We start from the raw sequence: 15,171 nt of genomic DNA, 5'->3' as shown, positions 1-15,171 counted from the left end.
TTCAAAACGGCCTTCTGGCAGATTAGCGATGGACTGGGGAGGTGCTGTCCGGGTTGAGCGGGCTCCGCTTCGGTCTTATTTTGATAATAAATTTTTTTTACTTTACAAAATTCGTTGAATAGATCAACTATAAAAAAGTGTTTTAGTTAACAAGCACATAACTTTTTTAAGCTGCGATAATAAGCGTAAAAAAAGAAAGTATTTACGTGTTCAAATGGGTGCCGCTATTCGCAATCTTTTATTTTCTCCCGTAGCCCACTACATTTCGGTAAATGGTTGTTAAAAATCATAAATAACATTTCGGTAAATTGTTGTTGAAAACAAGATTATATTTTGGTAACTACATGTCGAAAATATGTTCAACTTTCGGTAAACAACTGCCGAACATGCATTTTCGGTAAACATCTGTTGAAAAAAATATTATATTTCGGTAATTGGATGCTGAAAATATATCTCAATTTCGGTAACTAACTGTCAAGTATAATTGAAAATTTTTAACGGGCTATGGGAGTAAATAGAGGGCTGCGAATAGCAGCGCCTTTAGTTGAATCACTATTTGAAAAAAATTACATAATTTTAATTTGTGAAATAACAAAGTGTAAAAATTTATTTCTAATTCTATTCTATCAAACATTTCGTCCAAGTAAACAAGACAAAAAATTTCCAATATACTAGCAAAAGCTACTCTGTAACTCCTTTGCTTATTTTATTTACTATTTGTTAAAGGACGAGTTAAGAGTTTGGTGCACATCGTTCAATCACAACATCAACCACTCGTCTTATCGTATCGCCCTGCTAATTACTCCGTAAAAGATAGTGCATAACTAAACGGGGAGTTATGTGCTTGTTTTCGAACATTGTGGGTAAACTGCATACGGAATATACCACAAGGGGGTAAACGGAATTATTTTACCCTCGTTCTTATGAGCGCCTCCTGTTTCTCGAACTTCCATAGCCTTCTCTCTCTCTCTCTCTCTCTCTCAAAATGGATCATTCATTCGGAGGAGGAAGCTGGTCAATGATCCCAAACATTCAAGTCCACAGTAACCCAACTACACCCTCCAATCAGGACCATTTATTCCTCCAACCCCAACAACAACAATTTCAACCCCAGCAACAGTTCCATCATCAACAGCAACAACAATTCCATAATCAGCAACAACAGCAGCAGTTTTCCCAGCAACAATTTCAACCACCACAACAACAACAATTGCAACAACAGCAACAGAGATATCCACAACAACAGCCACAGCCACAGCAACAGAGCCATCACCACCCATCACTCGCTTCTCACTTCCATCTACTTCATGTATTACTTCTATAAACCCTAATTACCTTAACTTTTGATGATTTGGGGAAAACTCAGGGTGTGTTTTGGATGCCTGAAAGTTCAAGTTTTTGTTGTTGTTGTTGCTAATTTTGGGTTATTTTTTGTAAGAAATTATGGGTCAAAAGTTGCTAGTTTTTGGGTTCCTCTAGACGAAAAGAATTATTTTTTGAGATTTTTTCGTCTAGACAAACGAAAAAGTATCAAGTTCTGGGTAATTGCAGGTGTGTTTGGGATGTCTAGAAATCGAAGGTGGGCAACAGTTTAAACCCCAATTACCCCAACTTTGATTTGGGTAGTGGAAGGTGTGTTTGGAATGTCTAAAATTTTTTTTTTTTTTGAGGGAATTTTTTTTTTTAGTAAACAATTTTCAGCTCCCGGTCAAAATTTGTTTGCTTTTTTCCCCCTTCGTCTTGATGAGAAGAATGATCTTTCCTGGTTTTTTGCTTGTAGAATATTTTTTCTCAGGTTTGGGTTAAAATTTGTTACTTTTTTGGTTTGACTCAAAATTCAAATAGAAAATGTTCAGGCAAGGCAATGGCTAAAAGAAAACCAGCTTTGTAGATAACACAAGCATAGCCTCATGTTTTCCGCTGTGTATTTTGTTTTGAATGCCTAATTTGTTGCAGTTAGTGGAGAATTTAGCAGACGCTATCGAGAATGGAACTAGGGATCAACACTCTGATTCATTGGTTTGTACTATCCCATTAATCTCTAGCTCCATAAGGTTATATCCAAAACTAGTGCAGTCTTTAATTTCTTCTTCTTTGTTGTCTATTTTTGAAGGTTACTGAATTGACCAGCCAATTTGAGAAATGCCAGCAGCTTCTGAACTCAATATCAGGATCAATCAATGCAAAAGCAATGGTATTTATCTGTTCATCCTCGCAATCTTGGTTAACATACCTTTCTATGGAGAATCTTTGTAACTCAAATTGAGTATTTAGAATTTATACCGTTTTTCGAGACTTTGGGTTTGGTTCCTTGGCGTGATGATCGGGTACTTGCTACAATTAAGGTTTAAGCTTCGAAATCAATGTTTCTTAGCCCATGGAATAAACTGGCTTCAGGGGAATGGGATGCCTAATGCCTTTGAGACAAATAAGAGACTAATAGTTTATTCTTTGCAAATTAGAAACTGGAAACTATGTTGGTTGGGACGATTAAAGGCAAAAATTAATGGGCTAGATCATTAGGAAAAAAATCTGTTATGTACAGGACACGTTGTTTGCACTGGTACACATTAATGGGCTAAGATGGAAGAGTAGTTAAATAGCACGGGTGTTCTTTGCAATTCAGTTGTGTATAATGCTACTGCATTGAGATGCCCCATGGGATGAACACTTCTGATTTGCATGCTTTCTGAATGCTGTTTACAGACTGTAGAGGGGCAAAAGAGGAAGCTTGAAGAGAGCGAACAATTGCTTAATCAACGGAAGTATGTCGCATGTTACTTGTGGTTTGTTATTCGCTTAGATGTTCTCATTGTTGGAAAAAAAAATGTTCATTGTGACTATCCAATTCCAGGGATCTGATTTCCAAGTATAGAAACTCCGTTGAAGAGCTTATCAAGTCCGAACCCTAGTTGCTTGTCATATTCGCCAAATATGGTGAGAATTTCTCTTTCAATATTGTTTTTCCCAATACTAAAATACAAAGCCCAAGCAAAATGTGTAAAACAGTCAATCCTTGTTGTGCGCGTCAATGAACCTTTAGTCATATCTTGGGAAAACCTTTGTGAATGACAGTGAAAGAAATAGGAATACATGTGCTGATCTTGGCTAATTCTTGCATGGTTGCATTTCATTTGTTGAAATTTCTCAAAATCTCAGCTCCTTGGTTTGGTGCAACGTTTTTTTCCTTACTGTGTTTTTCAGTTTAGTGTTTGCCGTTTGGCTCTTCCACATTGTCCGTGAGGTGGATGTTGGCCAATTTATTATGAAGTCGATAACATTCATACCTCAGGCAAAAACCCTGCAATGCATGAGAATAGCATAGAAAATTGCAGCTGCTTAGCAATGCTGAAACAAATGCTTTCAAATGTTTTTCCTTGAGGTTCATCCTTCAAAATGTTTTTGATTGCAACTCCGAAGTCCTAAACGACTCTTACACATGTGATAAGTTTCAAACTAGAATTTGGTTCTCATGTGTATCTATATATTCTGTTATCTGCATCTTTGCAATCACATTTGTATGATTTGAGGTTCGGATCAGTGTGTTACTTATGGTTCTCTGTGTAGAGTTGCATTGGCTTGAAAGGAACTACTTTGTTGTTCATTTCTCTAATGACAATCGATTTTATTCTCTTAAATTTCTAGATTTCCTGTATTTCTAGGGCCAACTAAACAAACTTTTCAATTTTCCAGAAGTATAGCAGGCTAGGGCTTTTGATGTTATATTTGTCTTGTTATAAACAGATCACCACAGGAGGGTTAGAAAATTGTGTCATTTCTTAAACCTAGAGTGAAAATTGACTATCAGTTCACTCCACAACGAAAAAATATAGCTCGATTTGTGTCAGATGCAGTTCTTGCTGATATCATTAGCAGTCTGCAACCCAAACCAAACAAGTCTTATATCCATTTTGCTATATGATTTGTTTTTCGCCATTCTGCTCTTTCGATGGCTATATGTATAATACAACAAATCCATATATTCTCTTACTATGGCCTTGCATAGCTATTTAGGTCTGTCTTCCCCTATCATTTCCATCGACAGGAATATTAAAGCTCTTCTTTACTATTAGCTGTCCAAATCCGATTGACAACATCATTCGAATGATGGACTAAGACTATAAGCAGCTCTTTTTTTTTTTCCTGGCATGTGTTTATCTGTCTTGATCTCTCTGTTTTGAATCATTCCAGGCAGATGGCAATTTTATGACATTCTAAGTGGCTCCTGGACTTTGCCGATCTGGAGGAAGACAGTTTCATCAAATACGACCAATTTGATGGATTAGATGTCTGTTTCATGGATAACATCCATATTGTAGTATGACCGTTGGATAGAGTCGTTTCTGGAGTTTTTGACAAAGCATTGCCATCTTTCTGTAGTCATCTGAAACTATATTTTTTTGTTTTTGTTTTTCTTTTGTAATGCCTCCTTATTTTGGCGTTAAAAGGCTGCATATCATTTCTGATGAACTACCTGTGTCTATAGGGGTGCAAATGAGACGAGCTGAGCTGAGCTTTGTATTGTTTGAGCATAATTTGTTTACTAAATGAGCCTAAAACTCTACCTAACAAGCCGAGCCTATATAATGAGCCAAGTCGAGCTTTTGAGTGTAGAGCTTGGCCAGTTTAGTAAACGAGCCTAAAACTTGAGCTTGAGGTTGGCTCTTTTACCAAATGAGTTGAGTTCTTGCCTCAACGAGCTGAGCCTAGAGCTGCTCGTGAGTAACTTGGTTCGTTTGAAGCACTACCCGTGTCCGGCAGACAAAGCTGTTTGCTATGAGGTTATTGTAATTTGGAAATTCTGGATTAGAATTTAATCTTCATCGTCAATTGAAAAGAAAAGGGAACATTAACTAAATAGCAGGAATTTCTAGTGCGTTAAAATGGAATTTTCAATGATTAACAAACTTTGCGTCCTTGGTGCAGTGGAAATTGAGTGGGAATTTCTGCCTGATTCGGCCGGTTCGGTGGAAAGTAAAGCAATTTAATTTGGAGTTTCTGCGTTAAATAAAGAACACGAGGAATTGAGTAGATTTAATTTCTTCTAATTTGATCAGGAATAGTTTTGTTTTTTTCTGTTTTGTGTGAGTTTAGTTCTGGGTAATGATGAGCTTAATGGTGAGTGAACTGTGTAGCTTGTTAGAGTTTCAAAAATGTTGTGTAACAAATTCTGGCCGTCCAGATGTGTTTGGACGGTCTAGATTTTAAGTAAACTATTTGCGCGAATAATTTATTTATTCCCTGAGCGAATCTGGACCGTCCATTACAACAATGGACGGGTAGCGATTGATTGTGCAACGGTTGTGCATGTAGCATTTTTGTTAAAGTTTTGGAGGTGTAGGTGGTTCCTTTCGAAGCTTACCCACCTGTTTGCCTATTCATTCATTTGAGGGAATTTATTTTAAAATGATATTTGTAGAAATCCTATTAACATGATTTTGACATGATTGATGTTGTTTTGTCGACGAGCATTAAAAATTCAATCGATCATATCGTCGTAGTAGCTTCAAAAGGAAACCACAAATGGCCCAACACGACGACGGTTCAGTCTAAATAAACAAAGCTGATATCATCCATTTTGTATTTCTATTTTTGTCATATCATGACTTCAAAGCTCACCACAATTTCACATTTCTATTTTAATGCAATGTCCAAACGCACTCATTTTACACGACAATTGCCTGGCATCTCAAACAGATTGACTCAATTTGTTACTACTATAATTAGTTAATCTCTCTCTCTCTCTCTCTAACATGCATGCCCTTCCATTTCTCCCCATCTCCCATTTTTCAAACTCTGAGTTTTCTTCGCATTGAGAAAAGAAGGGCGAAACATCAGAAACCCTTCCCAGTTTTCCTCCGCCGGAAAGGCGGCCGAGATATCTCACACCCACCCAAAATCCCCATAAAAACACAAATCCAAACCCCAATCAATGACCAATCCCACCACCAAGGCCAACGCCACCTCGGCCTGCGCCGCATGTAAATACCAACGGAGGAAGTGCGCCCCGGACTGCATTCTCGCCCCTTACTTCCCCAACGATCGCCAACGCCAGTTCCTCAACGCCCATAAATTGTTCGGCGTCAGCAACATCACCAAGATCATCCGTAGCCTTGACCCTCCCCAGAAAGACCAAGCCATGCGCACCATTGTCTTCCAATCGGACGTTCGCGCCAATGATCCTGTAGGCGGATGTTACAGGATCATTCGCGAACTCCAACGCCAGATTGAATACAACAGGGCCGAGCTAGTCCTGGTCCTTCAACAACTGGCCATATGTCGCGCTCAAATTGCTGCTGCTGTCGCTCAGCAATATGAAATCACGACGTTGCCTCATGGCATCGAGGATTCATCGACTGTTAAGTGCGAGGCATATAATCCGATGAGTAACGATCGTATTGAGGAACCGCATGAGGATGAATACTTGTTGCACGATGAGAATCACATCGGGCAATTGCAAGACATTGTTGCATGGGCCATGCAGGATACCGCATCGTCTTCCGTGCATGACAAGCAAACTAATTTGGTTAAAGAATGTGATGATATCAAGCCAACCGTTTTCGATATTGGTGATCATGAAAGACTCGATCTCAAGTTCGATTATGAAATTGAAAACAGGTTCGTTTCATTGATATTGTTATCAGACCTAAATTAACATGTTACATTAAGATTAATCCTTTTGCAAAATGTATTCCAAAATTTATCTTTTATTTCTCAAAAGATGAATTTTTTGAAAAATAAAAGACAATTTTTTTTCTTTTTTTTTTTTTTGGGGATTTAAGTCAGGCTTTTTGGACATCCCAAATGAAGACTTAAAACATATGTATCCATTCTGTTAACCTTAATCTCATCGCTAATTGGAACTCTACTTTGATATCAGCGACGAGGATGTCTCGAAAGACGAGAAGGAGATAGTGAAAGATGAGATTGTCTCTTTCATTTTGAATGACGACGACAAGGCCAGATTGGATGAGAGAAGCTGATGAGCTAAATCAAGAGCGCTTTTTTATCCCTCTTGTAACAGTTATGCTGTTTAAGATTAGGGTTATTGGATCCTATTTCACCACCGATCCTTCGGCAAATTCATAATCCAAAACATAATTATAGAGAATGTAAATAACCTTTTTGTACAAGCAGGTTGCAGCCATCCTACACATTTTGAATTTTTGGTACTTTTCGATGTAATTTCTCTGGGTACACAACAATTTTGTGTCTATTGCAAACTAGTAGGAAAGGAAAGGAATGCATTTGTAAGAGCTAGGCACAAACGTTCTATATCTATTTGGCCCAATTGGCTGCAATGTATGAGGAAAATTCTCTCTGTTTTTGAGATGTCAAGAGTGTCAATTCTCTGTTTTTGAGCTCTCGAATTAGCCGATCCATTCCAAGTTTAGAAAAGAACGCACAGAGACACCAATCGTGAACTTCGTGTTTTCAAATCAAACAGAGGTAAACAGCAATGCTCTGTTATCGATCACATTTTTTTTTTTTTCCGATTTATTAAAACCGGTTTGCATACATGAAAAATGTAGTATTTCCCATCACTATATCGTTAGTGATTATTGCATAATAGCATACCAGTAATGACTAATGAGCATTCCGAGTTGGGTGCAATAAAGGAACTCCTGGACTAAGAATTTCAGACAAATGAAATGAATCCATTGCCACCATTACAAAACCGAGCCCCCTGCTTTTCTTGTGCTCCTACGGTTGCCCTTGCCTTTATATACCAGCAGATCTTCCTAATCTGTCTCTCAAAATCTTCACCCCCATGTACCTGCATAACCCCACAATCAAAGCAAACCATATTACTGCATAAGATTTCATTGTGGGTGTGGTTCCTATTGAACTGAATTTGAATTTGGACCACAAGTTAAGGCGCTCGCAGCCACACGATCGAGTCTCCAGGTTCTTATATAGATTGGGGTTAGAAAACCAAATCATGAGGCCGCCAGTGCATTGGGAGGAGGCGACAACATTTCAAGGGACGGGGACTTCTAGCCTTAACAACATGTCTATTACTCCCTCCGTCTTGAATTGTTGGTCCTTGTTTGGATAGTGCGATCAACGTTCAGATAATATAATGATGCATATTTGTAAATAGAATTTTTGAACCTTTTTACACCATTCAAAAGATCTCAACTCGAATTTTTCAGTGGTGTAAAAAGTACAAAAAATTATTCACGAGAATACGCTATTCTTTTGTATGTCCAAATAAGGGTAAAAACATGGAGGTTTTGACCATTTTTAATTTACCTGCCCAGCATCATCACAGTGGCTTGAGGATTAGTCCCGGGCGATTCGCTAAACGTCGATCCATCGATGACTCGGAGCCGGTGGACACCTAGAACCTTGTACTCAGGGCTCACAACTTTCCCCACATTGCACCCCCCATGGTAATGCCAAATAGTAACCACAGTGTCTTTGCAGAACTGCTCAACTGACTCTGTATCATTTGTGTGTTTAGGTATGAAGTTGACATTAGCCGTGACACTCATATTGAGCAGCTTCTCCACGGTTTGTTTGTCACTACGGCCTGTGAAGTTCGTGAAGTGTTTGGCAGTCACTAGCTTCTCCACCATCCGAATCCCGTCCACGCACCGGCTGAGGTCGTACGGGTGGGCAAAGTAGTTGAAGGTGACCGCCGGGTTGTTGTCGACGTCGGTGTTGATTAAGTTGAGTTGGCCTCTTGAAATGGGGCTGGCAACTTTTTCTAGAATGAAACCTCCCTTGAATGCTTCATGGGGTAGATCTTTCTTGCTTTTGGTGTAGGCTTGTATTGCTTCTTGTGTTCTTTGCTTTGGGGGTATGGTGGAGAGCTGCCCAATCTGCTTACAAAGCAATATAAAGATTGGTAAGATACCACTGTAAATTGAACTAAATCTATCATTTAAAAAATAAATAAAGTGCACACAAAAAACCAAACCAAACCAAACCGAGCCTTATGTCCCAATCACTCGGGGTCAGCTACATGAATCCGCTTCCTCCATTGAACTCTGTCAAGAGTCATTTGTTCACACAGACCAGTAATAAAAAAGTGCATAGAAAACGATTCACATGAGATGAGACCCACACGTACGTACACCTTTATGGTCTATACCCAATGTTAGTTTTCAGTGCAATTTCTTGAAAAATTGAAGCTAACCTCTGCCGATACGATTCCATGGTTACAATGAATGCTATCCTGAGACTGCCCAAACCCACTGCTAGCCTCAATGTACACACCCATCTTGGTAATCCCCACAGTCTGAATCAACGACTGCACCACCGGCGTATTCGTGGGGATGAAAACGCAGTTGAGGGGGTTGTCCGCCATGCCTTTCCCGACAAACTCATTGTCTAGCACTACCGATATGTTCAGCTTTTTAAGATCAGATTTGGGTCCAATGCCGCTCAATAGCAGCAGCTGTGGGCTTCCGATCGCCCCGCTTGAGACGATTATTTCACTCCCCCGCCGTCTGGCGATATGTGCTTCGTGTTGGTTCCCGTTTTCGTCTTTGAAGATCGCTCCTACGGCCCTTGGTTTCTTCCCTGCAATTGCAAACATTACCAAACTTAGACCAGCACCACTTGTCACTAAAATCACTCAAATTTTTTTTTGACAACAAGTATGCAAAATCGGTGTGCCAGTAGGAGAGACCCACCCAATTTTAAATAATTAGATATTCTTTCGTTAGAATTTATTGGTTATCGGCGTATTGCAATCAATACGCCGATAGACTTGAAAATTTTAACGAGAACTGAAATGACAATCTTTCAGAAATTTCACACCATTTTAGCCATTGCAAATAGTAACTCTGTACAACACATAGACGGAAAACACCCATACCTGTTGTGTCAAAGACAATCTTTTGAACTGTGGCCCGGATCAAAACCTCGAGTTTATCAGGGTTGGCGGAGGCGAGCAACTCTGCGGCGGTGTGCCGGCGGCCAGACTGATCGAAAATGGTTCCACCAACCTTGGTACCGTACTTGTGATCATAAGTGAAGCCGTTATAAGGGGAGACCCCAATATCCAGAAGACTGTCTCTAACAGCCTTTTGCCATGGAGCCATGTTGGGGGGATGAACAATTTGGTTCTCAATCCATGGGAATGACTCGTTCACCAGTTTAGGATCCCATCCTGCTTTTCTAACATCCCTAATGCAAGTCCAAAAAGGTTTTCATCATTAACATTATCCAAATTTTCTTGAAAAACGATTTCTTGGACTAGATAAGATTTTATTTTTCATCAGTATCGCCGAGTAACAAAAAATCTTCGTGTTACTAACATTGCCGGGTTACTTTTTTTTGTTTATCGATAAGACTTGATTCGGTTACTTGAGACAGGGAATGTCCATCCAGTTGCATTGATTATGGATTTTCAACAAGTTCTCTGACACTATGTAAAATAGTGTCACTGTTGAACTCAATATGACCGCCATTTTGTTTTTGTAGTGCTAGACATACCACCAAGCGGGGTTGCCAATAGGCCGATACGCAATCAAATTTTGAAATTGACTTAGATACAGCTACATATTTATGTTACGACGACAGCAGTGGGCGTCACCAATTTGGCCAATCTAAAACCCATTTTCCGTCGCTAGCTTTGAAAAATAGAAAACTAGCTACCATCTCAGTTCAATAGTACCATCTTAAATTGGTACTATTATTACATGTCTCGATACATTCATTTCACAACTTGAATATGCCACCAAGAATTTACAACTGTTGAATTAATGGGTCCCTCGGGGTACTAGTCTAACCACCTCGGGCCAATTACAGGTGGTACCAACGGGCTACTCATCTAACTATTCACACTCGTACCATCTCATTTAGGAATTGATTTTCGCACTTCCCTTTTAAAGTGCGGTTAGTAATTGGGGGAGTGCGAACGTGGAGTGTATGTGGGGTCCCATATGAATGTGGTTGCACGTGATAGTGGGTGTAGTTCTAGACTTTTGGGCATGTGAAATGTCACCAACACATTGTTGAAAAGAATCCTAAGGTTTGGCCAAGTGGGTATGAGAAAACAACTAGAAGGCTTGTCCCAAAGAGATCGCAAGTTCGAATCGCACGAAGTCTAAACATTCTAATTAAACCTTGAGGCCTCCGGAGATTTGCCTGGTTGAGAACTTCATAGCCCAGGAATTAATCGAGGTGTGAATAAATTAGTCCAGATATCTGGTTATTAAAAAAACACGATGTTGGAAAGAACTTTTAGCTATAAGCAGCTGTCTGCATGGCCTAGGAAATTTTAGAGTTGAATGCTAGTCTTTGGGTAGTTGGGGGTGGACCAACCAATAGTTGGTTTTACTGCTATCTGAACGACAGGCTACAAAAATAAATGACTTCTAAGACAATAGTAGTATGCATGTGATGTGAAGGTAGAAGAAGATCTTTAATCATCTTGTTGGAAAGTACTAATGTCTAGATAGTAACGGAATTGAGTTGTACTTTACTTACTGGTCAACCTATCAAGGGAAATGCTAGGTACAAAAAAAATTTATCCCAAAAGTACTCCGAAAACAACAATCAGTAGTTGAGAATCACTTTGATAATTGGGTCACACACGTCCAAGTGACCCATTAATCGAGGTAAATTTTCAGTGGTTGAAAATCACTTTGATAATCGGGATAAATTTTCTTTGTCCCTGGCATTTCTGCTAAACTAAACCCAAGGACAAAGAAAGATCGGAGACGTGAACATATTAATTTCGCTATTGACACATGAAAATGCCAGTTGGCTTATCGTATCTTATCTTTCTTTATCAAATTTTTTTTTCCCCAGATTTGTTAGTTTCGTCAATGTACAACGGATGATTGATATTTAAACTAGTGTAGTGGGAATCATCTCTAGAAATATTTCGTCCCCATGGTACATGGATGCGTAGAAATTGAGAGAGAGAGATAGCGCACCAAGGTTAGTCCCGTTGATTGGTCAGTTTGTTTTCCTCACATTTACCAAGTTTTGATTTTTAGAGTCAAGCCATAAGGAAAAACAAATTCTTGTGAATCCCCTAGTTTCGGCGTGGACTGGAATGGGAGGGGACTAATCTGTGTGCCCGCATGTTAGCCCAGATAGGCCTATCAATGGGCCTGATTTGATCCGAATCCGACAAACCCAAATCTGATAAAACTCGAATCCGATAGTGATAATCTGAATCTGAAAAATTCAGATCTGATCTGAAAACTTTTTAAATAAAATAAAATAAAAATATAACTTCTTAAACATTTTTTTTTCAAAATAAAAAAATTTACAGTTTTTTAAAAAAAATAAAATTTCGGATCGGATTGATAACAAATTTAATCCGATCCGTATTTGGATCACCAGATTTGGAATATCAAATTGACGTTATCGGATTCGGATCGGATCCGGTCCATTGACAGTCCTAGGCCAGACACCTTGATGAGAGAGAGAGAGAGAGAGAGAGAGAGAGAGCGCATTGTACCTTGAGCTAGCTCTAGTGTAGAAGCCAGCATTGATGCTAGTAGCACCACCCAAAACCCTAGCCCTAGAATTAATAACCCCATCGGTGGAAATGAAGAACTGGGAAGCAGATTTGGGTGAAGTATCAGCCAAAGAGATGTGAAAATTCTGCAAGTAGGATGTGTTTATGTTGCCAAAAGGGACACCTCCTCTTTCAAGCAATAACACGCTGAAATTCTGCGACAACGTGGTCGCAAGGGGGCAACCCGCCGTGCCGCCCCCCACTATAATGTAATCATACGCCTTATCTCTGCCGCTTGATTTTGATGAGGATGAAGATGATGCTGGTGGTGAGGGGGAGAATGTGCTTGCTTTCTTTATGAATGGATATTTCTTTTCCCAGTTTTTCTTACCTGCATTCCAAGTAAATAAATTGTGATTTCAGTTTTTTGCAAATCCAAATGTTAGTAACTTGAAGAAACAGGATTTAATTCTGCAAGCGGTTTGGTACAAACGAAGAAATTTCAAACAGATTAAAGGATCAGAACTAGCTAATAGGAAAAGAGAGAAAAACAAAGCAATGCCAAGAGCTCTGTCAATCCGATGTTCATCGATAGAGGAAGAAGCTCTCTCTTTATCATCTCGTGCCAAATGCAACAAAGGATGAGTCCTTTTTCCTTCTCGCCTTTGATCGGAAAAGAGAATTGGAACACTTTTTCAATGGAGCCAACAATCAAAGCGATATATTAGCGTATGGATTCTACATGGATTAGAAAGAAAGAAATACTACCGAGAATTCGATATGCGGTACAAATTCATGAGCAACACTACGTGCACAGATTTATGTTTACATCTGCCGATAGATTTGTGCTGCGTCATATGATAATTTTTTGATATCTATTTTGATTATGGACCACATGCATTAGTCTACATAGTTTCCTTAGCCTTTCCTGTCTTGTTTCTTTCAGATAGGAAAATGATTTTGGCACTCCAATTTTTTATGATGACACTCCAAAATTTGTCTTTTAGTGTACCTTACTATATATATATAATTTTTACACTAAAAGTCAAGTTTTGAAGTGCCATTATAAAAAATCGGAGTGCCAAAATTATTTGCCTAAAATAATTATCGAAGAAATTAAGTCGGAAAAAATAGCTGAAAGCTCCCAAAACATTTTCCTTGCCCAGCTACAATTAGCAAAATTTTGCATTAAAATTGCATATGGCCTGTCAAATCAGCTTAAACTTTAGAACAAATTATCCACATCAAATTAATAACCATCGTACATTGTTCCAATTTGACCATCCATTGATTTCTTTTCACAAATTTCTTCGGACATGCAATATTGTCAAATAATCTCAATCAAAACAAGAAAACAAATAACAGACCAAACATAGTAAAAGGAAAAAGTAGGCTCCTTTTTGCTAACTGATCTTCTGCAACTTATCTTGATCTCCATTGCAATATCACATACTCAATAGTGTTCTTTAACTTTTCTCGATCCAATTAAACTCTTGGTTATGATCGTGGGCTTAGTTAGCCCAGGTGGTCATGTAGCCCGTTCCGTGACTAAGGTTCAGGGTTCGACTCTCATGAACAGATATCAAATTTATTTGTAACTCTTTTAACATCTGCTAACAATACCAATCGTATGTTGTCTCGATTGCCGAAAAAACTCAATAAAGAAAAGAAAAAAAAAAAAAAACTCTTGGGGACAAACACATTCAGAAATGAAAATCAGAGAGAAGGTCAAATGAATATCATAATGTATATGCAAATGTACACACAGGATGTAGAGAGAGAATAAAACAAAATGAAAGGAGAGAGAGAGAGAGAGAGAGAGAGAGAGAGAGAGAGAGAGAGAGAGAGAACCTTGACAGAATGTGAGTGCATGGAGGCAAAGAAATATAGTAAGAAAGAGAGAGAGCTTCACTTCCCCAAAAACCAAAGAAGCCATTGAGAGACAACCCAACCAACTCCTCTTCACCTCTGCTTTGAGCTGGCTCTCTCCTGTTGGCCTTGTTCTGTGTGCTCCACTGTTTACTAAAGCCCCATTATTGAACTAAATATACTGTATAAAATATTCATAAAAGAAAATTAATGTTTTCGGAAAAAAGGAACTAGCTGGGAACATTAATGAGGGGGGGGAAATTAAAGCTAACTGTACAGAAGGTGATCGATCTCACAACTGTATTTAATGGTCACAACCAAGAGGTGATGAAAAAGGACATGTATTTGGTGAAAAATCAGGAATTAAATGGGGTGCGGTTGGTGATGCAATAAATGGACCTCTGATCACTCTATCCCTTGATCTCCGTTCATTGGGACAGCTTGCTCGCATAACTATTCAACTACCCGGGGCCGGTAATGCAAACGGGAGGTGGCCGTCTACAATTCAAGTGTTTTATTTGCGGTGAGTACAAAAACAACAATGGCGTATAATATCAACCTACAAAGATGGCGGACGACACTGAGGACCAGTGGGGAACCCACTGGATTTTTTTGAGTTTTTTTTTTTTTTTGTCTTTTTTCATTCGTGAAAAAATACGTTAGAAGTATTAGGATGAAGCGTTTACTATTTTACCAAAACCCGCGGGTAGTGATAAAGGCGCAACTTTATTTCCTTATACTAAAGCGTAGCAAGCTTCAAGCGTCACGGTTCGACCCGCATGGGCAAGATGCTGGCCCACGACCAACAAGAAGTTTTATTTAGACAGGAATATCGATCATTCATTTTTTTGAACTAATTTGTATATATCATC

At 39.0% G+C, this 15,171-nt stretch overlaps 4 protein-coding genes across 5 annotated transcripts; 3 read left to right on the top strand and 1 right to left on the bottom strand.

Annotated features, from left to right (window-relative positions):
* Positions 1-863: 863 nt before the first annotated feature.
* On the top strand, positions 864-4,573 carry LOC131310740 (mediator of RNA polymerase II transcription subunit 9). Of its 2 annotated transcripts, XR_009195295.1 has the most exons (7): positions 864-1,309; positions 1,957-2,019; positions 2,114-2,194; positions 2,707-2,765; positions 2,855-2,937; positions 4,192-4,288; positions 4,336-4,573. XR_009195295.1 is itself a non-coding variant. In XM_058337919.1 (6 exons), exons 1-5 carry the CDS (start codon positions 986-988, stop codon positions 2,910-2,912), a joined length of 585 nt encoding a protein of 194 aa, XP_058193902.1. In that variant the 5' UTR covers positions 864-985; the 3' UTR covers positions 2,913-2,937; positions 4,192-4,573. The 2 variants fall into 2 exon arrangements, 1 of the variants encoding a protein (XP_058193902.1); XM_058337919.1 differs by having other exon boundaries at positions 4,192-4,573.
* Positions 4,574-5,756: 1,183 nt separating this feature from the next.
* Positions 5,757-7,280, top strand: LOC131310739 (LOB domain-containing protein 22-like). Its single transcript, XM_058337918.1, has 2 exons — positions 5,757-6,618; positions 6,881-7,280. Exons 1-2 carry the CDS (start codon positions 5,933-5,935, stop codon positions 6,981-6,983), a joined length of 789 nt encoding a protein of 262 aa, XP_058193901.1. The 5' UTR covers positions 5,757-5,932; the 3' UTR covers positions 6,984-7,280.
* A 129-nt stretch (positions 7,281-7,409) lies between these two features.
* Positions 7,410-14,511, bottom strand: LOC131310736 (protein HOTHEAD-like). The gene is made up of 6 exons (XM_058337914.1): positions 14,282-14,511; positions 12,431-12,821; positions 9,830-10,140; positions 9,146-9,531; positions 8,257-8,828; positions 7,410-7,777 (listed from the first exon to the last, which is right to left on the bottom strand). Exons 1-6 carry the CDS (start codon positions 14,364-14,366, stop codon positions 7,723-7,725), a joined length of 1,800 nt encoding a protein of 599 aa, XP_058193897.1. The 5' UTR covers positions 14,367-14,511; the 3' UTR covers positions 7,410-7,722.
* Positions 12,880-14,273, top strand: LOC131311510 (uncharacterized; the record flags this gene model as incomplete). The annotated part of the gene is given in 2 exon segments (XM_058339008.1): positions 12,880-12,942; positions 12,944-14,273. Coding segments are annotated over 2 exon segments (195 nt in total), but the record flags the coding sequence as incomplete, so codon positions are not given.
* Positions 14,512-15,171: the final 660 nt, after the last annotated feature.

This window comes from Rhododendron vialii, chromosome 12a (assembly GCF_030253575.1).
Source record: "Rhododendron vialii isolate Sample 1 chromosome 12a, ASM3025357v1".
Classification (NCBI taxonomy): Eukaryota; Viridiplantae; Streptophyta; class Magnoliopsida; order Ericales; family Ericaceae; genus Rhododendron; species Rhododendron vialii.
The sequence above is the reverse complement of the archived record's forward strand: the minus strand, read 5'-3'. Positions and strand labels throughout refer to the sequence as shown.